The 24,557-nt window shown below is 37.1% G+C and overlaps 1 protein-coding gene across 1 annotated transcript; it reads left to right on the top strand.

Annotated features, from left to right (window-relative positions):
• The first annotated feature begins 1,418 nt into the window (after nucleotides 1-1,418).
• LOC132092573 (protein-tyrosine kinase 2-beta-like) lies at nucleotides 1,419-24,399 on the top strand. The gene is made up of 31 exons (XM_059498856.1): nucleotides 1,419-1,534; nucleotides 3,576-3,808; nucleotides 5,852-6,030; nucleotides 6,109-6,196; nucleotides 6,284-6,363; nucleotides 6,518-6,580; nucleotides 6,668-6,722; nucleotides 12,232-12,372; nucleotides 12,476-12,550; nucleotides 12,659-12,760; nucleotides 12,855-12,987; nucleotides 13,256-13,295; nucleotides 13,490-13,518; nucleotides 13,646-13,693; nucleotides 13,825-13,919; nucleotides 14,118-14,199; nucleotides 15,531-15,631; nucleotides 16,170-16,285; nucleotides 16,965-17,065; nucleotides 17,246-17,335; nucleotides 21,765-21,969; nucleotides 22,117-22,219; nucleotides 22,320-22,379; nucleotides 22,553-22,675; nucleotides 22,830-22,979; nucleotides 23,083-23,109; nucleotides 23,253-23,277; nucleotides 23,423-23,469; nucleotides 23,583-23,717; nucleotides 23,819-23,899; nucleotides 24,088-24,399. The coding sequence occupies exons 2-31, from the start codon at nucleotides 3,617-3,619 to the stop codon at nucleotides 24,322-24,324; spliced, it is 3,003 nt and encodes a 1,000-aa protein (XP_059354839.1). The 5' UTR covers nucleotides 1,419-1,534; nucleotides 3,576-3,616; the 3' UTR covers nucleotides 24,325-24,399.
• The last annotated feature ends 158 nt before the right edge of the window (nucleotides 24,400-24,557 follow it).

Below are 24,557 nucleotides of genomic sequence, written 5' to 3' on the forward strand. Positions count from 1 at the left end.
CATGTCTATTGTGATTCTTCTGCATATTAAACAGTCTGATTATTAACTACTGATCAGTGTGGCTTCCATCTGCCCACAGCACTGGAGTCCCTCACGCAAGCTTCATTCATCCTGAAGGGCTCAAGCGGTCAGAAATAAGTTTAAGGTCCATGCAATGACCGTGACCAGGAAATTAACCATATTGTCATTTTTCTAGACACTGCACAAAGAATTATGTTCAGCTTTTTTTTTTCATTAAAAAGGATGAAGGGATGTTTTTCCAGTGTTGCTGTGAATATACTGCCATCTACTGAGGCAAACAGTTTGTGGTTCAATGACTAATTCAAGGTTGCTGCAGAACTTTGTGGAGTTATTCACAGACATTACTTAGTAATGAACTAACATATAGCCCATAACAGTTCCAGTGGTTCTGGTGGATGAGTGGCATTCCAAGAGTGCTGATGACAGTGCTGTTTCAGTATTATTTATAAACAATTTATTAATATTTGGAAAGTTGTATTTATTTATTTATTTATTTATTTTTCCAATCTTTTTTCCAATTTTTTTTAAAAATATTTTTCATCTTATTCAAATGTGTTACGTAAAAATACATTGCACATCACTAATTATTATTTGATGAGGCTACAGTGTAAACAATAACAAAGTAACGTAAAGTAGGCTAAGTTAGTTATAGTTCGGGTAATTACAGACTTTTTGCGTCACCTTAAAGGGTAAAGTCTAAAATAGCTGTTCCTTCCTATATAGTAGTCAATAGATGTCAGTCGTGTCTAAAAAAACAACGATTCAAGACTGAATTGAGCTTGTAAACGCCATTGAAATAGATGAGGAAATGTTTCTGTAAACAATATTATTTGTTGGAAACGTTTAAAGTTGAGGAAAATTTGTAATTTTTGTATTATTCCTACCATTTGAGCAGTTCTCATGAATTGTCTGTTAAAAAAAATTATGACTTTTGCATACTGGATGGAGTTTCTACTCGTGTGTCTGTGTGTGTGTCTGTGTGTGTGCGTTTTTTTTGTGACATATCAGGACACAACTTTGTATAATAACAAGGGTATGACACGGGTAATACAAGGAGAGGGTGACTTATGAGGACATAACCCATGTCCTCATTTTTCAAAACGCTTATAAACCATATACAGAATGAGGTTTTTTTTTTTTTTTTTTTTGAGAAAGTAAAAATGCACAAAGTTTCCTGTGAGGGTTAGGGTTAGATGTAGGGTTGATGAAGGGCGATAGAATATACAGTTTGTACAGTATAAAAACCATTTCGCCTATGGGATATCCTCACTTTTCACAAAAACAAACATATGTGTGTGTGTGTGTGTGTGTGTACAGTAGGCTATATAAGAACGACTTATTGGTGGTGAACGTTTGCTCTCACCTATAACGAATAAAAAGTGCACTCGACTCGAGGGAGTGGCTTCAGCAGCCGTCTCTCTGTCTACCTGAGTCTGAGTCTGAGTCTGAGAGCTGGACTTTGACTGGGGAACTTGGAGGAAATAGGAAAAAAACAAGACCACAACTTCGCAAGGTTAGTGAGCAATATAACGTAATTGAACAAAGCGGTGGGCGAAACATCGCACTAGCTGTATTTTACACGAATAGGCTAGTCACACCAAACTGTTAATGAAATAGTTAGCTCAACGTTACTCATTAAATCACAAAACGTGCAATGTATCCAAGAAGGATCAAAATATGTAGTAATATGTCAATATAATATTACTTATAAGACATAATTTTATATTAAAACTCTTTTAACGTGCGTTTATATATGTAGGCAATCGATATGTGTGTGTTTTGGAAGGGCAAGTCTCCGCTGGTAAATTTATGTGCACGCGCATTCCAGTGTCTCCATAGCTGCGCACGAAACCTACTATCTAGGAATTATTAGTGCGGTCTGCCTTCGTGCTTATTTCGTCTTTAGAGGGGTTTAAGGTTGTCAGTTTATGAATTAAGTGTTTCATCCTTTTGTTAAATGACAACTGCAAGACAATACATTACCTTTGTACTTTATATTTTTTGGGTGAGGAAGATTATGTTTCATGGAAACCGCATACAATTATATATTTAAAAGCTAAACATTATTTAGGTTCATGGGGGAAATAATCTAGAATCTCAACTTTTAAAAACTTGAACAACAGAACACAAGAGTGTCTACCCATATTTATTTGTTTGTTTGCTTCCTGCACTTAGTCAGGAAATATGTTTAAAAATATGGAACTATACATAATTTAATTAGCCTGCTTATAAATATCTAATAATAATAATAATTAAAAAAACATGTTAGTCACATAAAAATAATTAACATTGAAATACTTTTTTTCCAGATAAACAAAAATCTGTTTTCATATGTAGGGCTCCTCCCTTGTTCTATCCTGCTTTCCTTGTGTGCTTTGTAGCTTGGAGCTGGTGTTAGCTTGCAAAAACTGAGGTCAAATCCCACCTACTTGTTATCTAGAATGGATTAACTATTTCAGAACATCTAAGTCAAGTCATTCTGGTCTGGTGTTTTTTTATTCTTTTTTTTTAACCTTACTTTAAAAGCAATTTCCACTTTAGTCAAGTGTGACACTGAAACTTTAGCCCTGTGTAAACAAATGATTAGTCACTTAAAATTAAGACTTGAAACTGAAACCAAATAAAGCTGACACATTTATTTTTTGCATTCATGGCAAATTTTAAAATCATAACAATAAGGGATTATAGTTAATCTCACGGTATTTAACACAAAAGTTTTGTCATATGCATGCATTGCACAAGATGCATGTTCAGTTGCCTGTTTACGAATACAGGTAGCATGGAGTCATGCGTTAAAAAGGACGTGTAGCCTTACCTCTAGGAATTCATTGCCTCAGGCAAACAACACAGCAAGACAGGCACTATGTACATACAGTTATAAACCTCATTTAGACTAGCATCTTGCTGCACCTTTAGAATTTATGTCAAACACCCTCTGATAGTTTTATAATAACAGTATGTGACACCACACTGCACATCAGTCCATATTGTATCAGATTTGCATTCCAGTAAGTGCAATCACATGCGTGTGAAGACAGAGAGATTATTTATGATTATAAATTATAATTATAATTATTTTAGCACAGAAACACAACCAGTGTGAGCAAACACGGTGCAAATTTTGGTCTAATGGATGTTTTGAAGTATGTCAAAGTTATGTGTGAAGGCTTTTTAATCTGCAAGGTTTTTTTTTTTTTTAGTGTGTCTTATAGTAATGCACAGTATACGGGTACCATTTATTAGTTATCAGATGATTTTAGAGTTTTTACATTTATTATAACCGTTGATATTGTATATATAATTGTTCACGCTAATTTTCCTTATTTTTATGTGTATATCATGCTGTAAATTACAATGATGTGATGCATAACTTCATTTTTTTTCACTTTATTTATTTATTTATTTGTAATTTATTTAGACAAAACACTAAAAGTGTAAAAAAAAGTATTATATACCATTGCCATTAATGCCATTTATGAAAAATGCCTTAGCACATGGTTCAACTAACTATAAAAAAACCTGTTCTTGTGTTTCCAAACTGGCCTTACTACCAGATGAGATGATCGTGTAAAGGTGTGTGGATATCTTTGAGGACATGGCGAGTGATGCAAGCACCCTTTCCTGGAACGTTCCCACCCAGGACTGGGATGGGGGCATCAAAAGTCCTGAATTTGGACCTGTTGGAGATGGCGGTCCTGTGAAGATCATCAAAGTGTGCTTCAGCAGCAGCAGCAACCTTAGCAGAAACTTCAAACTAGTCAAATGTGACAGCTCATGGCAGATCAAGGTATACATACCCTACTGCTATGAAGTTTTTATTTTTATTTTTTATGTTTTAAGTGTCTCATGTTCTCCAAGGCTGTATGTATTTAATAAAAAATGGCAGTAAAAAAATGCAGTGATAATCCATGGTTCTCAACTGCCTTAAGTGATCTTATTCAAGAGCAGGATGCACCATGGGCTAAGGCTAGACAAACAAATTAAAATTCTGATTGGTGTGTACAAGAAGTGTATAATTGCAATTAGAAAGGCTACTTTCTTGATTAAACTACGGAAAATCTGACAAACCCCAGGAAGTTATGGAGAAATATTACGTTTCTAACTGGTAATAAAAAAAATTACAGTTACAATTACTTGTAAAATGACAGAATCTACCAAAATTGTAGGCAAAAAGCAAATTATTATTATTTTTTTAAACACATAATGATATAAACTCAGATTTAAAATTCCTTGAATCTGAACATAATTTATGGGCTAGAGTTCACTTTTCAACAAATGACTCTCTCCAATATTTGTTTAGCTTTAAAATAATTTGATGTGAATAAATCGCCAGGTCCTGATCATATTGCCCTGTTGTGTTCAGTGGAGATTGTTAAGGGAGTCCCACAAAGATCTGTGTTGAGGCCGTTTTATTTAGTGTATATATGTATATGTGCATATATATACTGTGTATATATATATATATATATATATATATATATATATATATATATATATAAACTGCCTTGATTTAAATATTGATGATTCAAGTTTCCATTTTTATGCAGATGACACTATCCCGTTTATTCCTCAACCCCCTCTAAGCATTCTGTGGGTCCTTTAAAGTCTGCTTTTTTTTCATATTATCCAAAATATGTTCTGTGTTTTTGAAGCTGGTTTTAAATATTGAAAAAACAATGATTTGATTTTCAAATTCTAAAATGTATTTTCCGAAAACTTTCTTGTTCTTCTGACTTCTCAGGTGAGCCAGATTACTTCAGTGTCTGAGTACAAATACTTGGGTACTATTATCGATAATACACTATGTTTTGGTTCACACATTAAGTATTTGAGGGAAAAAAAGTTAGGGTTTACTTTAGATATAAGTTTTGTTTTTCATTCAGTGTGAGGAAGAAATAAGTATCTGCTACTTTTCTACTGTTTTTCGATTATTGTGATGTAGCCTATCAGCATGCCCCCTCTTACCTTCATGCCTCCTTGGTTGCTTGAACCGTGCTGCTCTGAGATTTATAACTGATTGTAAATTTTAAACTCATCATTGTGAACTATACAAAAGAGTTGCATGGCCTTCTTTGAGTATTTGGAGAAAAATGCATTGGTATCTATTGATATATAAAGCCATATTGGGGTTATTTGCCATTTTATCTCTGTTGTTTCATTCAAAGACAATTTGGTAATTACTCATTACGTTCTAAATAAAATTATTATCTTTGTGTGCCCCTGTCAGAACTGAGCTTGGTTAAATTTAAAATATGCCGCCACTTCAGATTGCAATCTTCTCCAAAATGAGACGAAGTTACAAAACTTGGTGTGTCATAATTATTTTAAGTATTTACAATGTAATCTAGAGAACGAGTTAATAGTGTGTAATTGTTTTTAATAGGTTAAATGTTGGAATGTTTGTTTTGTATTGTATGTCATATCTATGTTGTTTATCTGCAAACTTGGCTACCTATGTTGGCCAGGACAATCCTGTAAAATAAATTTTAATATTAATTTTTAATATTAGTTTTTTTTTCCTGGTTAAATAAAGATAATTAATTAATATGCATTTGGTGCATTTTTTTTATTATTATCAATGTTAAGCACAGATATGATGCTTAATATTTTTGTGGAGTTCAAAAGAGCATTTATGTGAAATATGAATCTTTTACAATATTCTAAATGTCTTTATTATCATTTTAAATTTCCATTCCTGAGTCTCACTGACCCCAAACTTTTGAATGGTAATCTGTATGATTGGAAAAACTGAATCATGGCATTTCTAGTAATATTATTCCAAATGTTGTAATACCTTGTCTGAACACCTGGTATTGTGCTTATCCATCAGACTATCATCCAGTCTATTCTGATCAGTGGACGTTTGGGCCCGAATGTGCAAAACCCAGGATGCTTTGGGCTGAGGCTCAAACACCTCAAATCTGAGGAGCTGCACTGGCTTCATCCAGACCTGACTGTAGGAGAGGTTGAGCAACGCTATGAGAGCCATCACGCCGAGGCAGAGTGGAGGTGAGGGAGGAAGTATATATCACCAATATACTGGCCATTATTTGAATTTTTCATATACGTTTGTGTGTTTTATTTCAGATATGATCTCAGGATTCGTTACATTCCTGCTGATTTCATAAGAAGGTTAAAAGAGGACAGGACGTTCCTTTTGTATTTCTATCAACAGGTCAGCAAACATCTCTAGATTTGAGAGATTTTTTGAGAGTCAAATTTTATTGGTCAGTTCATGTAAATACTGTTCCTCTTCTGCCAGGTGCGCTGTGACTACATGCAGCATCATGCTAGCAAAGTTAGCGATGGCATGGCTCTTCATCTGGGCTGTTTGGAGATCAGGTAAGAAATGGCATAGTCTGTTTGCTTTTATTGATATTGTCTGATTATCCAGTGTAAGTGCTGGACTTCATTCATCCACATTTATTGAAATGTGTTGAATTGTGAGGTAATTTCAGAGCATTGCATCACATATGTGGCTTGTTCTATCTTTCAGGAGGTTTTATAAAGACATGAACGCCAAAGGTCTAGAGAAAAAGTCCAACTTTGACTTGCTAGAGTAAGTTCATGTTTTTCATTTGTACATAAGTCTTTTTTAAAAGGTGATTTTCCTTTTTTGCTAATATTGTGGCTTTTTTTTATTTAGAAAAGATGTTGGTCTGGACCTGTTCTTTCCTAAGGGCCTCATTGACAGTATGAAGGTTAGATTTGTTTTCCACTTATCTGCGGTGCCAATATTTGATTACAATTTTATTGATTTCCTGAGTTAAAGTTGAACTTAAGTTGTTTGTGTTTGATGTTACTGAGTCACTTCTCCTTTACCAATAATAATATCAACTGCAAACCTTTTGCCAATAAAACATATAGGGCCAAATTTACTAACAGCTTGCGCCAACGCAAACAGTGTTTAGTAGGGGTGTAACTAGGGATGTCCAGATCCGATCACGTGATCGGAAATCGGGCCCGATCGCGTGGTTTCAGACTCGATCGGAATCGGACGTTACCTCCCGATCAGGACTCGGATATATATATATTCTGATTAATTTTTAACACATCTTTTGTTATGCGGTGGCACAGAGTTAGACCCTTTTGACTCCACACAGAAACAGCAACGCGTGCGGCATGACATCACTTTGTTTTCAAGAGCTGGTGTGAATAAATATAGATTCAAACTCAAAGAGACATGATAGTTTGCGCATGACCTGATATTTCATTCGGACTCAGGATACAGCGAGATGAACATCACAGAGCGCTAAACTCTCATGCAGTGTGTGTTTCATTCATACTCGAAGCCGGAGCACGCTCTATGCTATGCTGTGCTGTGCTGTGGTGCCCATGAGCTATGCTGTGGTGCTCACAGGAAAACAGAAACTTATGCAAACACGAAGACATTAATATACGATCACGAAGATATATTGTTCTTCAAGTCATCTCCAGCAGGTGATAAATAAAGTATGAACAATGCAGTGCTGATTGACATAGTATTTATTACAGTATAGAAACTATTCTGCATTATTGTGTGATAAACAGTGTTTGTAGTATATAAACAAATCATTATTATTTGTTATTGTCCAGCATTTATAGATTTCTAAGCCAATTAAAAGCTAGAAATTAGAGAAAAAATGAAGTTGCCTATACTACCAGTCAGAAGATTTTGAACAGTAAGCTTGTTAAGGTTTTTTTTTTTTTTTTAAGAAGTCCCTTCTATTCACCAAGCCTGCATTTATTTGATCCAAAGTACAGCAAAACAGTAAGATTTTGAAATATTTTTACTAGCCTATTTAAAATAGCTGTTTTATATTTGAATATATTTCAAAATGTAATTTATTGAAGATCCTGGATCTGTTTTTTCGCTCTTCTTTATTCTTTTTTTATGTATTATAGAAGTATCGGATCGGGACTCGGTATCGGCAGATACTCAAAATCAAATGACTCGGACTCGGACTCGAGGACAAAAAAACCTGATCGGGACATCCCTAGGTGTAACGGTTCACAAAATTCACGGTTCGGTTCGATACGATACACTGGTGTCACGGTTCGGTTCGGTACGTTTTAGATACAGCAAAAAGAAAAAATTAGCAGATAAATTTCCTTGATTTTTATAAAAGTGTTTTATTTATTAAAACTAACAAAGTATGTTTTTTTTTTACATTGAACAATGATGGAGCTATTCTTTACACATCTTCTATGGTGTTTTCTTAGCAGCATACTGTATAAAACAAAAACAGCTCCTTATAAAAAAAAAATGAAAATGTTATATTAGTTATGAACAAATACAAAGATGTAACTTTTTATATGGAACTCTATAACTCTTTATATTGAGTGTGTTTTTACTCAATTGGTTCTCTATAGGGCTTATGTTTTTTGGAACAAAGCAGGAATTACGGTCTGTCTGAAATGAGCTCGTGAAGGAATATTGTAACGGGGCTCAATTACATTAAGCATGTTCTTAAAACCTACGTTTTCCACTACAGCACAGTTACTCATTGCGCGGCTCGCGAGCCGCATGCGGCTCGTCAAGCTATAACTGGCGGCTCGCATAGTAGCTTACAGTATCACACTGCCACTTGCCTTCAGAGCATGTGAGGCGGGAGCGAGCGGGGAGCGCGAGCGGGCGGATCTTGGACAGAGCGCAGAGCGGCAATTTCAAAAGGACGGTGGACCGAGCGTCGCATTTCCCGCTCCAATTTCGCTCTGCTCACACCACGAGTCTGAAGCATGCTCATTCAAGCCTGACCCTGAATCCATTAGTCTTGCACAGTCATCAACAGTAGACTATTTTCAAGCAAAACTCGGCTCAATAATGGAGTTCAAAAAGTAAAATGAGAATTCATACAGGTGTAGCCTATCAATATAAGTCGCTCCGGAGTAGCCTATAAGGCGAATCAGTCAAAAAATGCGCCATGAAGAAGAAATAACATATAGGCCTAGCCTTGCACTGGACTATAAGTCGCATTTATTTAGAAATGTATAAAAAATAAAAATAAAAAAAAAATCTTATGGACGGGACAGTTCTCCGTTATGGACGTGAGCGCTCTGACAGCGGCACTAAGACTGCTTAAAAACTTTCACTGAGACCTCAAACAGAAAACACAAAGCCTTTCTTTAAATTTGATTTCGTTTTGTATTAATTGTATCTTAATTTTAATCAAGGTTTCATCAACCAATTGTCTGGATTTAATAAGAAGTAAATAGAAAATAGATAACCACGATACGAAGGAGCCGGTGTGAACCTGGGGTGCGTTCTCCGAAACTACCTTAACGCTACGTCGTTCTTAAGTTGTACCTTAAGAAGTACCTTATCGTTAATACGTGGTTTCCGAAACCTTCTTAGTTAAGTATACCTTCTGTAAGTCATGCGTTCGTAAGGTTGGTCTGGAGCGCTCTTAGCTATACCTTATCGCTGCTGACGGTTCAAACCGCTAGTGGCCACCACTACGCAAAAAGATTTGTTACATCGCAGTTTAATTACACATAGAAAATTTTATATGAACATTTAATATAAAATCTGATTTAGTATTAAAATTACATTTTTACTTTAAAATTATACACATAAAATACTTAAGTTGTTATAGCCAACACCCAGTTTATGGAAGTGTTTTTATTAATAAAGTTTCCATACACTAATGGTTGTTAGCTTTTTTAATTACTATCCTAAGGCACATCAGCTGGCGAACCATTTGACAGAAAAGGCTTAGGAGTCTATATAAAGAAAGATGAGTTTACACAAACTTTATAGCTATGGCAGCGAGTACTTGTTTTAAATCAAAGACGGCGGCGTCCGCGGAGCCAGTTAGTGTATGTCAACTACTTTATAAGAGAACATTTTAGTCCACTGACTACCATGTCAGAAGAGACCATTGTAAAAAAAATTCGCCTGCCACGGGAGCAAATTCTGTAGCTCTTGCATCTTGTTGGCTCAGATTTGTCAAGACAAACTCTACGGAGCTACCCCCTCAGCCCCGAAATTCAGCTGCTGGCGGCTCTTCGTTTTTATGCCGTGGTGGAGTTTTCTGGAGGTTGTTGGGGATGGATATGGGCTGAGTAAGACCTCAGTGTGGCTGGGCGATCTCTTTTTGCGGACTTTTTCCCCCGACATAGTGAATGTCGGTATGTCTCTCATGTTTGCGCTTTTATTGAGGAAATCATCCAATTACACAAATGAGCGATTTACGCCAATAATGTGATACGGCTGGTGGATAATCAGCATACGTTGTGGAGAACATTAACACACTTATGGCCGTGAGGGTTTGGGATTGTACACTTGCTAAATTATAAACACATACTCATATTTATTTCTGCATGTACTTATTTCAATAAGCCCCGATAAATGCAGTTTGTACTATTTCTAAAACGCTTCTTTATAACGAACATTGTTTTCTCAATACTTTACCTATACCACTGTGAAGGAAAGAGCGCACAATCGATCATCGAGGCGTCGATATCAACCTATTCAGCACCTCCACCATGGACAGCAACTGCTAAGGTCGAACTTAAGAAGGTTTACCTTAAGCAACATCCTAAGGTATAGTTCGGAGAACACACGTAGCAAAGGTATACCTGTAGTTAAGGTGTACCTTTTGAGTATTCGTAGCGCTCTAAGAGACAACGTTATCGGAGAACGCACCCCTGGAGTTTGGCTCATGAATGAACCGAAACTCAGCGTATAGCCTAATTGACTCACAGACCCGACAAATAGGCTATATATAAAGATTGAAATGTCTACTTTTAAACAAAACAATTCAAAACGAAAGAAAACAGACTGCTCTCCCTCCCGTATGAAATGTGCATTTCTCTCAGGCGCGTTCACTACTGCGAAGATCACGAGTCAGCATCTTTCTAGCCGACAGACATAAAAAAAAAAATTAAATGTATTCTGCTATATTTTACATATTCATAATCATTAATTTTGCCGGTTCGTTGTGACAGCTTTTAGGTGCCCTTAAATGTTACATGAATGCATCAGCACTGAAAACATAGAGATTTTTTTTTCTTTTGGGGGCATTTTGTTTGACATGCATGCCAGCTTTCGCTCATCCCACTATTAAAGTAAATCTGTTCTTAAACGAAAATGTATTGGCCGTGTTATTTCTTTTTTGTGGAATGTCCAATTTATATGTAGAATGCACATTTGCAAAGGTGACTTATGTTGTCGTAAAAGTGGCTCGCCTTTTGATTTTGCTCTGCCAATGTGGCTCTTGTGAAAAAAAAATAGTGAGGATCACTGCACTACAGAGTAAGGCGCTCGCTCACTCAGTACGCGCTGAAGGCTCATTGCAAAATGGCTTATGCGTTTAACAGACCAGAAATAGAAGATCCTCCAATAACCAACAGGTCTGGTGTTTGGGTGCACTTTGGATTCCCTGTTAAACGCATTGGCCATTTTGCAACGCGCCTTCAGCGCGTACTGAGTGAGCGAGCGCCTGACTGAGTAGCCTAACATAAACATATAAGTTGGTGTTTTTTTTCTTCTTCGGGGGTGTCAGGGGCGTTGCCTGTTACGTCGTTTGGGTTATTGGGCTACCTTGTTGAACGCATATCATTATATTTCACTTTTTTTTTATTTTCCAAATATAATTAATTAGTCCAACGAACGGTTCAATACGAATACGCGTATCGTTACACCCCTAGTGTTTAGGCGTTGAAATAGTACTGTCAGGATTGGACAGGCAGGTGTGGACACAGATATTTTTGTGGCTGACCTTTATGAAAATGCATTTGTAGGAGTTTTCCTTTTAGACGCAAAGTTTATGGGAGGAGAGTATTAAAATGAAACACGCAACACAATGTACAAACATTTAGTCAAAGTTACTGGTATATGCGCCATTATTTAATGCTCAAAAAAAATTCTTAAAGCAGACACAAATTTTGCGCTGCTAGATTGTGTTGGTCATTATGGAAATGATCTGGCTGCGTCTGTGTTCTTTAATTTTTTTTTTGCACTCTAACACTAATACTGCATGTCATGTTTAGTAAATCTGGCCCATAAATTCAGCATGAATTCAGATTTGTTCATATGTAATGTATTTTTAAATGGATGTAGAAAACGTAGAGAAGTAAGTGATAATATGCAGCTAGCCAGTCACCACCACAAAATAACCCCCCTCTGGGGGGACAAAATAAAACTAAAAAAAGTAAAGAAGTGGCAGTTTATGAGAGCTTAATACACTGAAATTCTACATCTAAACTGTAATATTTTGGTTTTTACAGCCTAAGCAACTCAGGAAGCTCATCCAGCAGACGTTTCAGCAGTATGCATTACTAAGGGAGGACGAGTGTATGATCAAGTTCTTTGAGACCTATGGAGAATTCTCCAGCTTTGATGAGGAAATATTCCCTTGTGAGCTAGTGGTAAGTTTCTCAGATTAGGTGTTAAAAAATGTTGGGGTTTATTCAAAGTGGAAGATATAATGTATTAAATTTAATTTACTAAAGTCCTACTTAATCTACACAGCAAGGTTGGAGTTTAGCAGTGGATTTAGTCATTGGTCCCAAAGGCATTCGGCAACGTACCAAAGCAGATTCCACCGTGAGCAACTTCATACTTTATTTCCAATCTTGTATTTATTCCTTAATTTAATGCCAGTTGTCAGTCTCCAAATGTTGTTTCAAAGTCATTTTCATTTTCTCTTCCCAGGCTGTCTGCCTTGCTGAATTTAGACAGATCCGAAGTATCAAGTACAACACACAACGTGATGGCAGAACATTGTTACTTATCGAAATTGAGGGTGCCAAACAGGTGAGAACGTTTTTGCTTCAGTTTTAGGTTGTTAAACTTTATTTGCACAATGCCACTCTTGTAGTAAACTAGCCATGACCTTTTCCATTCCTAGAATTTTTCAATCAGTGTGGCGTCTCTAGCCATTGCGGAGAACATGGCTGATCTGATCGATGGCTACTGTAGGTTGCTAAACCACACAGACTCATCTTTGATAGCTGGTCCAAATAAAAGTATATCTCCAAAAGGTAAAGTGTAGTGAATGTACTACAGGTATATCTCTGTGAATGTCAATAGTCTTTGGATAAAGTGGCAATTAAAAGAGTTGCTTGTGAACTGCTTCCAGAGGATGGATCATTGTTTATTTTCTCAATTATTGTCATAAATTACTAAAGTTTTCTGAAATGTTGAGAGATTATGACAGCTCTCCTCTGAATGTCTTTTGTGATTAATGTGGGTTTGAGGATTGCCATATTTCTCTGTATTGCAAACTGAAATTTATCTTCGCTGTCTTAGATGTGCACTTGCGCAACTCTCTTCCTGAAATTCCCTCCGGGTGAGTACTCAGCATTCCTCTATCTCTGTTTTCTTCTCCTCAGGACTACAACACAGAATTAATATTAATTGCTATAACTCTAAAGTGATCTCTTATTGAATAAAATGGAGCGAAATGGAGCTGGACAATGGAGATACATTTTTAGATCATTTATTTCACAGTCCTTATTGCTATTAACTCTTTCCTGCTTTTAGGAAGAAGACAGAAAGCTTCAGATACAGCAGTGAGTATCAGACCCTCCTTTAGATACAATCCCAATCTTACACTCGGCTTGATATTTACGGAATTATGATAAGTTCACAACATTATGAAGTTCACGACAAAGTGATAACATCAAATTTATCTTTTAGACTCTGATATATACTGTGAAATCCCAGACGAAAAGCCGCCACCACCTGGTATGTATGGGAATAGTTTAAAACAATTTTTTATGATGTGTTCATGGTCAGTATCGCTGTAAAATCGTGCACTTAATCATTATTGTTTGTACTGATGTGCTTTCATTATTTTTTCACGTGTTTCCCAACAGCAAAGGTTGGACTGTTAAGGAAAGACATTATCCTGAAACGTATGCTGGGTGAAGGCTTCTTTGGAGAGGTCCATGAAGGAGTTTATCAGAAAAAGGCAAGCAGTACTAGACATTTGTGATGATGCAATGACAACTAAATAGTTTTTGTAGGTCAGATCTGTTTTTTTTTAGCATAATGGTGTTAGATGTCTTACAATATCATTGGCAAATCTTATCATCAGTGACCTAATTGATCAAATATGATTATCAATATTATTTTTTAATAGAATATTTTTGTAAATTATATTGGTTAGAATGGGGAGAAGGTCAGTGTTGCGGTGAAGACCTGTAAGGAATGTGCACCTGATGTCAGAGAGAAGTTTGTGGGTGAAGCAGGTACGTGAATGAAAACTCAAGTTAATTATTTTAGCCATTGACATAGACTGGTGTTTCTTTAACTTTGGAACTGTTGACAGTAAATTCTCACAACATATTTACTTAAATTATGCACAAAGAAATATTTTTCCCTGCATTTTTTTGCTACAGCAGTGGTTCTTTCTAGATATGCGAAGCTTAGCTAAAATATTGTATTGTGCACAAATTGTGAGTACAAATTTGAGTGAGTACAAAGGAAAGAATGAAAACTAGAAAAGTCAAGGGGTCATTGGATATTGTTGTGCACCTTGGAGTCAAAAAGGTTGAGAACCACTGCTGTAGTCTCTGTGGTAAAGAATTAACTTTTAAGTTGGAAGTTACGGAGCCCCGCACATGACATGCAAGAAAAAAATAAATAAATTGTGCGCACAATTTACTAATTCGTTCCCTCAATGTACTAAAACATGCACACGATTACTATTGCATTCCCTCGATTTGCTAAATCGTGCACACGATTTAGCAAATCGAGGGAACAAATTAGTAAATCGTGCGCACAATTTATAAATCGAGTGAATGAAATAGTAATCGTGTACACGTTTTTGTACATTGAGGGAACGAATTAATAAATCGTGCACACGATTTAGCCTACTATTTTTTCCTGCATGTCATGTGCGGGGCTCTGTAGGAAGTCATACAAAATTATGCAATAATAATAAATAGTTTTCACGTGATAAATTCGGAAGTTTTGTATAATACAGTAGTTCATTTTTTGTAATAGGTTTTTATAAGGGTGACTATACAGGCCATTTTTATGGGACGCACCCTTGCCAGGATTTCTATGTTGCCCGTAAATATCCAGGTTTTGGCTGTTTGCACTGTGCAGATCGATCATTGTATGACATTAATGAGAGCTAGAGAGCAGAGCAGATGGCTCCTTATGCTTTCGAATCTCTCTCGCGGTACTTTAAAGTAATTTAATGATCAGTACGCTGCGATGCTTCAAGTCGCACGAATGAACAAACACTTGCACGTATTTGCTTTGATTGTTCTCTGTAGATCTCACCTTCTCAAGCATCTCGATTGGTCGATTATATACAATACCTGCATGTTATTTGTCAAACTACTATGGATGTTTAAGGCAATATAAAAATTCTGGCCTGGATGTGTCCTGTGTGAATGGCACATATGGCCACCCTAGTTATATTTTAAGAAAATCTGGGCCCCAGATACTGAAACAATCTATATTACAGACATTTGAAATGCAGCAAAAATTAACAATAAAATACACAAATATAAAATTATAATATTGAGTAACTGTATTCTTTTTGGATTATAATGTCCAACCTGTCTAGTTATCATGAAGAAACTGGACCATCCACACATAGTGCGACTGATAGGAGTGATTGAGGAAGAGCCGGTGTGGATCGTCATGGAGCTGTGTCAGCACGGGGAGGTAAACAACAGCCCAGATGCTGGATGTTATCACTCTTATTTCTTTTATACATCAAAACATGTCTTTTGGAAAATTGCAGGACCAATAATGTTGTCACTATAAGTGATTATTTCGGGGAGAGTGGTAATATATTATATGAGATGGAGGGGTTTACGTAACTTTCAATCCATAGTCTAATTCCATTTGCCATGACCGCTGTGATTGATCTAGCAAGCTCAATTAAGTGAATGCCATAGATATGGCTTTATTAACTTTTTCAGGCTCTGTAAACTTTCATAAACTGTTTACAAACTCTAAGGAAAGTTCAATATTGAATGAATCAACACAACTGAGTCTTGCTAAGTACAGAATGACTTGCTTGAGGAGTCAACTAGTGGTGAACTTAAACATGTGCATGATTTTAAAAACCAACTCAGTGCATAAGAATGTCTCAGGGCAGCAGAAAGTCTGTACTTCTACAGTATATGTTTTTATTTTATTTTGTATTTATTTTTGCTACACTTATCCTTCTCTAAAAATGTTTGCTTTGTGTTTACAGCTGGGGAAGTACTTGACAAAAAACCAGCAGAGTTTGACCAACCTTACTCTGGTTCTCTTCAGCCTACAGATCTGCAAAGCGCTTGTTTACCTACAGGGAGTGAACATGGTCCACAGGTGTGGCATGCAATTCAATATTTTTCATTCTCTATGATCCATCTGCTATAAACTAAAATGTAAAAGTTTGGGGTTTGGTACAATTTTTTTTATGTTTTTCAGAAAATCAAAAAATAAAATGAAGTTCACCAAGGCTGCATTTATTTGATTGTGAAATATTATTACAAATTAATATAACTGTTTTTTATTGTAATATATTTAAAAATGTAATTATGGCAAAGCTGAATTATCAGCATCATTACTCTAGTCTTCAGGATCATATGCTCCTTCAGAAATCATTCTAATGTGCCGATTTGCTGTTCATTAAACATTTCTTATTATTTTGAATGTTGAAAGCAGTTGTGCTGTGTAATATTTTTGTGCAAATATTGATACATTTTTGCAGGATTCTTTAAACTGACAATTCAATAGAAAAGCATTCATTTGAATTATTGTAATATTAAAAATTTCTTTACTGTCACTTTTTAGTCACTTAATAGTATTAATTGGTTTAAAAATAAAATCTTACTGACCCCAAACAATGCCTGGAAATAAACAGATGATATGATATTTTTATGATTTTTTTTATTACGATGTTAAATGAACCACCTTTTTAATCAAATTGTTATGCTGATAATATAATTTGAATTGAATTTTTCCTTGTTATTTGTTGTGTGTGTTGGTGTGATCTGCTTGACAGAGACATAGCTGTACGAAATGTGCTTGTTGCCACACCTGAGTCAGTGAAGCTGGGTGACTTTGGCCTTTCCAGATACATAGAGGATGAAGAATATTATAAAGGTTACCTCAGCTGTTTTACACATTCATAAAAGTTGTAATTTGTTTAATCATTTTATGATAAATAGTTTCATTCTCTGGTGCAGCTATTATCATATATAATCTTCTAAAATATTGTTTGTGTTGTTTATATTCTGTTTAACAAGCATAACAATTTCTCATTACCTTGCAATATGTCTGCAGCATGTGTTACTCGTTTACCGATCAAATGGATGGCTCCTGAATCTATTAACTTCAGACGCTTCACCGCGGCCAGTGATGTGTGGATGTTTGGTGAGTGAATAGAAGTAAAACATCAGATTTCAGCATGTCCATTGTACCAAACAATGACACTGTTAAAGTAATTTAGACAGACACTTGCTTGTTTAACTAATTAATATTGCCAACATTTTGAGTATATATTTTATACTTCAAATATTATAAGGCTAAAAAGGTCTTCAGAAACCAGTATTCCTAAAATTGCCTTTGTAGATCTTTATTAGTCAGTGTAAAATTCTCAGAGGGCACATAATTCATTTTTATGAATCCATTTTACAGTTTTGGCATGCTTAACCACCCTGTGCTTACAAACATTATTCAGCGCTTCAGGGCCACTTTTAAATAAAATTTTTACAAATTGTCATACAATGACTGATTTTCATTTCCATCTCAACTTTTTACAGTTTGCCAATTCATTTTAAACTAATTTCTTGGTGCAATAAACAACTGTAAAAGTTTCTATATTGCAATTTATAGTTGTTTCCAATGAAAGGGGAAGTCGTAGCCTAGTGGTTAGAGAGTTTGATCCCTAACCCTAGGGTTGTGGGTTTTAGTCTCGGGCCGGCAATACCACGACTTAGGTGCCCTTGAGCAAGGCACCGAACCCCCAACTGCTCCCCGGGTGCTGCAGCTTAAATGGCTGCCCACTGCTCTGGGTGTGTGTTCACAGTGTGTGTATTTGTGTGTGTTCACTGCTCTGTGTGTGTGACTTTGGATGGGTTAAATGCAGAGCACGAATTCTGAGTATGGGTCACCATACTTGGCTGTATGTCACGTCATTAACCAATATTATTCTTAATACTCATCTTAAGACATGAACAAATTTTATATCTGTAGCCCTCACTGAAACGCTAGGTAAACAACACATGTCTAGACAGACAGAGACCGCTCAGTTTCTGGAGCTGAGCTGCCATGTTCTGTGAATCTTTCTCTGATTGATGGCTTCACATTTGAGTGCGGCCCCTCCAGATGCACCATCATCAGAACTGAAGCAAGGAGAGAGTCATGGGCAGATGATCCCAACACAGTTAATTCAGCTTAAGCCTTTTTTCAGAAAAGAGCTACTGAAGTTATATTCACCCTCATGTTGTTTCGAACCTGTATGAATTACTTTCTTCAGTGGCTATGGAAACTGTTTGATTACCATTGTAAGGGAAACAGGTCAATTTAGCTCAAAGGGAATCATTTAAAATGTTAAAGGGAATTTGAACAGAATCACTAGCTGCGTTTATATGGACACTACTAATCCGATCGTAATAGGACTAGAAGCACAATCAGAAAAAAAGTCACATGTAAACACGTCAATCGGATTGAATTGGCCAAATCCAACTAAAATTTTGATCGGATTGTAAGGGGTGGATAATCCCTTTTGTAATCCAAGCGAGAGGACATGTAAACACTTGATCGGATTGAAAACCGAAATGGGAAAGTTCTGCGCAAGTGCGCATGCGCAGTGACGTGGATGTAGCGTAATGACGTATGACGCGCGGAAAGAGCTGTTCTTCCTGGTGACTAAAGTGTCATAAATAAGTGTCCTGTCATTATAAAACTCACCTTTCACTCAGCGTATGTGAAATAGAACAGGACCACATTCCACCGGTCCTTGTTTAAGACTTTCATCAACAGACGACTAGTTTTGGGTGCGGGAAGAGACATTTTACACCTTTTTTTTTTTAAGTAACGTTAAGCAGCACAAAAGTTCATGTGCTGGTCGTTGCCTAATTAGGACCCGAAGTAGATAAATATCACGTGTGCTTTTTAAAACAGCACGCGACAGCAGCGGGAAACTCTGTATATTCATGCAGTGTGCGCATGTCAAAAGAGTAAATCCGATCAGAAGCTTGTGACATGTAAACGCGCACATCAACCCGATCACTTTATTCAGCGTTCATGTAAACACTATGTTCGGATTCGTCAATCAGAATGAATTCAATCCGATGGAAGCAAAAAGTGTCCATGTAAACGGACCTACTTTTTCACAGCTGATCACTGAGATGGCCAGCGATTCATTGAACAAGCCATATAACATCAAATTCTGCACTGGATATTAATATAGTGAAAACATTATTAATTAGCACAGTAACAAGATTGGTAGTTTAAGACATTAACTTGTAAGCAGAAAACACAAGATACTTCTGTTTTCAATATAAATAAGGCTTTATTAGATAAAACTAAGACATATAAACTAACCTAACACATAAGCACACGCACTCACACATTCACACAATTTGCAGGAAGATAGAAAGTTAGGGAAGACTAAATTGCATAGACATGAACAGCCATCAATCACTTAATTAACCCTCTCATTGAGTTCCTCAATGAGGTTAAAATTATATTAGATAAATCAGTACAGATGAGAGTCTGGAGGTACTTGCATTGCCTGTGTAAAGGGGGTTCCCTTTGTTGTCATTGAAAAAGGGGTTTCCTGATGTCGCTGATTGGCTGGAAGTTCAGTAGTCGCTGAAGTGACGTCTTGGGAAGCCCGTGGTTGGGCGCTGATTGACGATGTGGAGTTGTGTGGGCTGGTTCAAGTTGAACGGGCACTCGAGGTCAGAATCTGAGACACGGCGTTACAAAACTTAACTCAGAACACGAAGCTCTCAACGGATAAGAAAAGAAACTAAAAGAACAGAAGTAAAGTTTGACGAGACGGTGGTGTTTCTTCTCATGCAGGCCGAAGCACGCTGGAACCGCACTCAAAGAACACTAAAAGTGATGACTGAAAGCATGACTAATAGCAAAGCTGAAAAACAAAAGCTAAAAGCAAAATTGGTGGTGTCCTGAGTATTTAAAATGTTGTCTTGACCAATTAGATATTGTCTTTGCTCGGGGTATCATAAATCATATGTTATCTTATCAAGTGGTCCAAATTTTCCTGCTCTTGCAGGGTATAATTTTGGACATGATTCCTATAACAAGCATATGAAACATTTGACAAATAACTGATGGTCAGAAACATTTCAAGCAACCACATTGAAACACATACATACTAAATATGAATATGCATCCTTAATCTGTTGTGGGGAAGTTGTGGCCTAGTGGTTAGAGAGTTTGACTTCTGACCCTAGGATTGTGTGTTTGAATCTTGGGCTGGCAACACCATGAGCAAGGCCCTGAACCCCCAACTGCTCCCCGGGCGCCGCAGCATGAATGGCTATCCACTGCTCTGGGTGTGTGTTCACTGCTGTGTGTGTGCACTTCGGATGGGTTAAATGCAGAGCACGAATTCTGAGTATGGGTCACCATACTTGGCTGAATGTTACTTCACTTTCACTTTTTTTTTTTCAATAGTTATTAAAAAGACATACACAATAAGTGATTAGTGAAGTGAAAGTGAAAAAGTGAAAGTGAAGTGACATTCAGCCAAGTATGGTGAACCATACTCAGAATTTGTGCTCTGCATTTAACCCATCCAAAATGCACACACACAGAGCAGTGAACACACACACACACACACTGTGAGCACACACCCGGAGCAGTGGGCAGCCATTTATGCTGCGGCGCCCGGGGAGCAGTTGGGGGTTCGATGCCTTGCTCAAGGGCACCTAAGTCATGGTATTGAAGGTGGAGAGAGAACTGTACATGCACTCCTCCCACCCACAATTCCTGCCGGCCCGGGACTCGAACTCACAACCTTTCGATTGGGAGTCCGACTCTCTAACCATTAGGCCACGACTTCCCCTTTAGAAACATGATAGTCAAATGTGTGGGTTTCATAAATGATATGGAGTTCAGCAATGGACTGATATTCCTTTAGAAGTCTTTTTGAGTTCATTTCGGTGCATCTACATATGTAAAAGACAGTTTCTCTGCTTTTTTTTGACATAAGGATGTTCTGTAGAGACCAGGGGTTAAAAGGTCCCCTTAGGAATTTCAGTCTGGTTCTATGTGATGGTCAGGCTGTGCATCTCTTTGACCATCAATCTTGATTACTTGCCCCAAATTTGACAATCTCTTCTCTGAACTGAAATTGTCAGTAATTGTTCTAATGGTGTTGAAAGCTGTTCTGTGAAAGAGTTGGTTGGTTATCTTGCTTCTGACTTGTGGCACTAGGAATCGATTTACAATATCCTGTTGCCTTTCTGAGGAATTCGGCTCCTCGTGTTTCAACCATTAGTCCTGATCAAATCTCTAATTTGTTTGGTTCAGGTCTGATACGCTACACCATCATTCTTCACACAATGGTGCGCTTGTGTTTTGCAGAAGAAAAAAATGCAAACAGTTTTGAAATGACCTGAGGGTGAATACATTACAATTTTCATTATTGGGTGAACTATCCTTTTAACATTTATCTTTATAGAATCATATGATATAAAAAATTCACTTTTGAGGATCATTTGATATTGCTAAACACCAGAAGTGTAAAATGCACAAAAGTCTGTCAAACCTCCCTTGTGATTTCCCCCTCACTTCCATTTTATCCTCTCGTATTGCTCCCGTCCAGCTGTGTGCATGTGGGAGATTATGAGTCGAGGTAAACAGCCGTTCCACTGGCTGGACAACCGTGATGTGATTAACCAGCTGGAACAGGGCAACAGGCTGCCCAAACCTGAGCAGTGCCCTCCTGCCCTGTACTCTCTTATGACCCGCTGCTGGAGCTACGACCCCCCCGAGAGACCCACCTTCACCGAACTAGCCTACAACATCAGGTTTCTCCCTTCATGCATCTACAATATATATATATATATATATATATATATATATATATATATATATATATATATTGTATTGTATTTCTTTGGTCAAAAAGATTAATATTTTCCCACTTTTTTTTACAAACTTGCTCTTTTTAACAGTGATGTCCACCAAATGGAGAAGGAGTTGGAGGTGGAGAGAGAGAGAGATAAAGCGCGTAACACCCGGATCATGGAGGCCAAGTTAAGTGAACCTCCACCAAAGGTAGCTGTCAGCTTTCATGTGCTGTTTGTTTTCTCTTACACTCAGTTACAGCAGCACATTCGAGCTAACAGTCAGTGTCTTTTGTTTACATCTTCTTCAGCCTTCCAGAGTCAATACTAGTCGCTTCGGAAATACCCTTGGTGTTGGCCTGCATCTTCAGGTAGTGTGTTCATTATGTTTAAACACGAAACACTAAATTGTTCTTATATATATATATATATATATATATATATATATGTGTGTGTGTGTGTGTGTGTGTGTGTGTGTGTGTGTGTGTGTGTGTGTGTGTGTGTGTTTTATTAGTTTGAAATATTCTGCTCTTATTTTCACCAGCTTAATGAGGCTTTATGTGCAAGTTCACCAGACCTGGCCAGTCCATGTGATTACCAGTCACCAGTGGACTCAACCAACATCCTCACCATAACCACATCCCCACCCCGTCGCCGCAGTCTTGGGGTAAAAATAGAAATAAATTATTTTATTCTTTTTTTTTTTATGAGTTTTCATTATTTAATATTTGTATTATTTATTTGATTTGATTTTAAATTTATTTCATTAGAAGCTTCGTAGAACCTCAGAAGGTTTGTGTGTGTGTGTGTTTATGGGGTAGGAGGGTGAGTTCAGCTTCGGGCCAACAAGTAAGGAAGATGCTCAGCGGCTGTGGCAGGCAGAGAAGGAGCGCATGCAGGATATTTTGAACAATCAGAAAGAGCAGATGGAAGAGGACACAAAATGGTTAAAGACGGAGGAGAAGCTTCTGGTAAGGAGGAAAGCCTATTTACTAATCTCTTATATATGATAATATAGGTTTGCTTTTAAAATTATTTATCATGCACATTGCATTGCTTGCTGTTCTTTCCCAGGACCCAATGGTTCATCAAGACTCAAAGGTGTGTGTTTTTATTATATACATTTCATCAATAACATTTTCATACCATTTCATAAATCTGATGCATTTTTCTTTCTTTTTCTTAAAAAAAGTGGTTTTTATTATTTATTTAAAGTTTTTTTATTATTATTTATTCATTATCAGACCCCTGAACTGCCACTCAGTTATGGTAAGTCCTCTGCATTTTGCAGGTGATAATACCAACAAATTCTAATGAATTAACATATCAGTATTTGCTGAGAAAATTAATCGAGTTCTTGTACCATATTATCATGTTTCATCCTATACTGACTGTATCCTGTATCCACTTAAAGCTGAACTCCATCTGCCTCCTTCAAAACCACCCAGAATTGCAGTGCAGGTATGGACTCATTTTACACGCATGACCAGTATGCAGGTTGTACATGTTAAATATTTGACTCCACTTTCCCAGTACAATGATAGGAAGCATAATTCAGTTGCATGTGTCTTCAGCCTACACCTACAGCTGAGCTGGACCGCTCAGAGGATAGTGTGTACCAGTATGTCATGGACGTGGTGAAGGTGGTGGTGCAGTTAAAAAACGACATCAACACACTGCCATCTACTGATTACATCTCTCCTGTCAAGGTGACAAAAAACAAAAGCCTTGATTTAAATCTGATGCCGTTTTTGGTCAATATTTCCATTAACAGTTTCACATACTGTCATTTTAACATTTTTGTTGGCAGACTGTCGGACTCTCATTAAGAAATCTGATCAACAGTGTGGATGATATACTACCAACTCTGCACGTTTCCTGTAGAACAGAGGTACTATATGCCATGTACATGTATCAAACATGATTTCATACAAAGTCTGTAAGTTTTGTAAACCCTGACATACTTAGTACAAATCAATGCAGTTTCTAAGTTAAATGTCCACTAAGTGGCGCTAAAAGTGAGTTTAATCTTTTCCATTACAGCTGAGATTGTAATAAGAGTACAAATGTTTCCCTCAGATTGAAGGCACTCAGAAGTTGTTGAATAAGGACTTGGCTGAGCTCATCACTAAGATGCGGCTGGCCCAACAGAATGCCATCACCTCTCTAAAGGAAGAGTGCAAGAAACAGATGCTGGGAGCAGCCCACGCTTTGGCCATGGATGCCAAGAACCTATTAGATGCTGTAGACCAGGCCCGAGTGCGCTCAAACCTGGCCAAACCCAAACCTGAGGACATAGACTCATTGTCAGACTAGAAGAACAGCTTGGGACATGCTGACTTGAGTATACACAACTGTCCTATACACAGCTTGAGTGTAGGACAGACTGATTTATCTGTATAATATTGTAATGCAGTAACAGGGAAAAACCAACACCAGTATGGGACATGAAACCAATAGAAATACAGGCAACTGTTGTACTGCTGTCATATCATGTTAAGTGATTCATGTAAACATTTATGATTTAGAAAACCAAGCAAGCCAGAGGG

The sequence above is a fragment of the Carassius carassius genome, chromosome 18 (assembly GCF_963082965.1).
Source record: "Carassius carassius chromosome 18, fCarCar2.1, whole genome shotgun sequence".
In the NCBI taxonomy this organism is placed as follows: domain Eukaryota; kingdom Metazoa; phylum Chordata; class Actinopteri; order Cypriniformes; family Cyprinidae; genus Carassius; species Carassius carassius.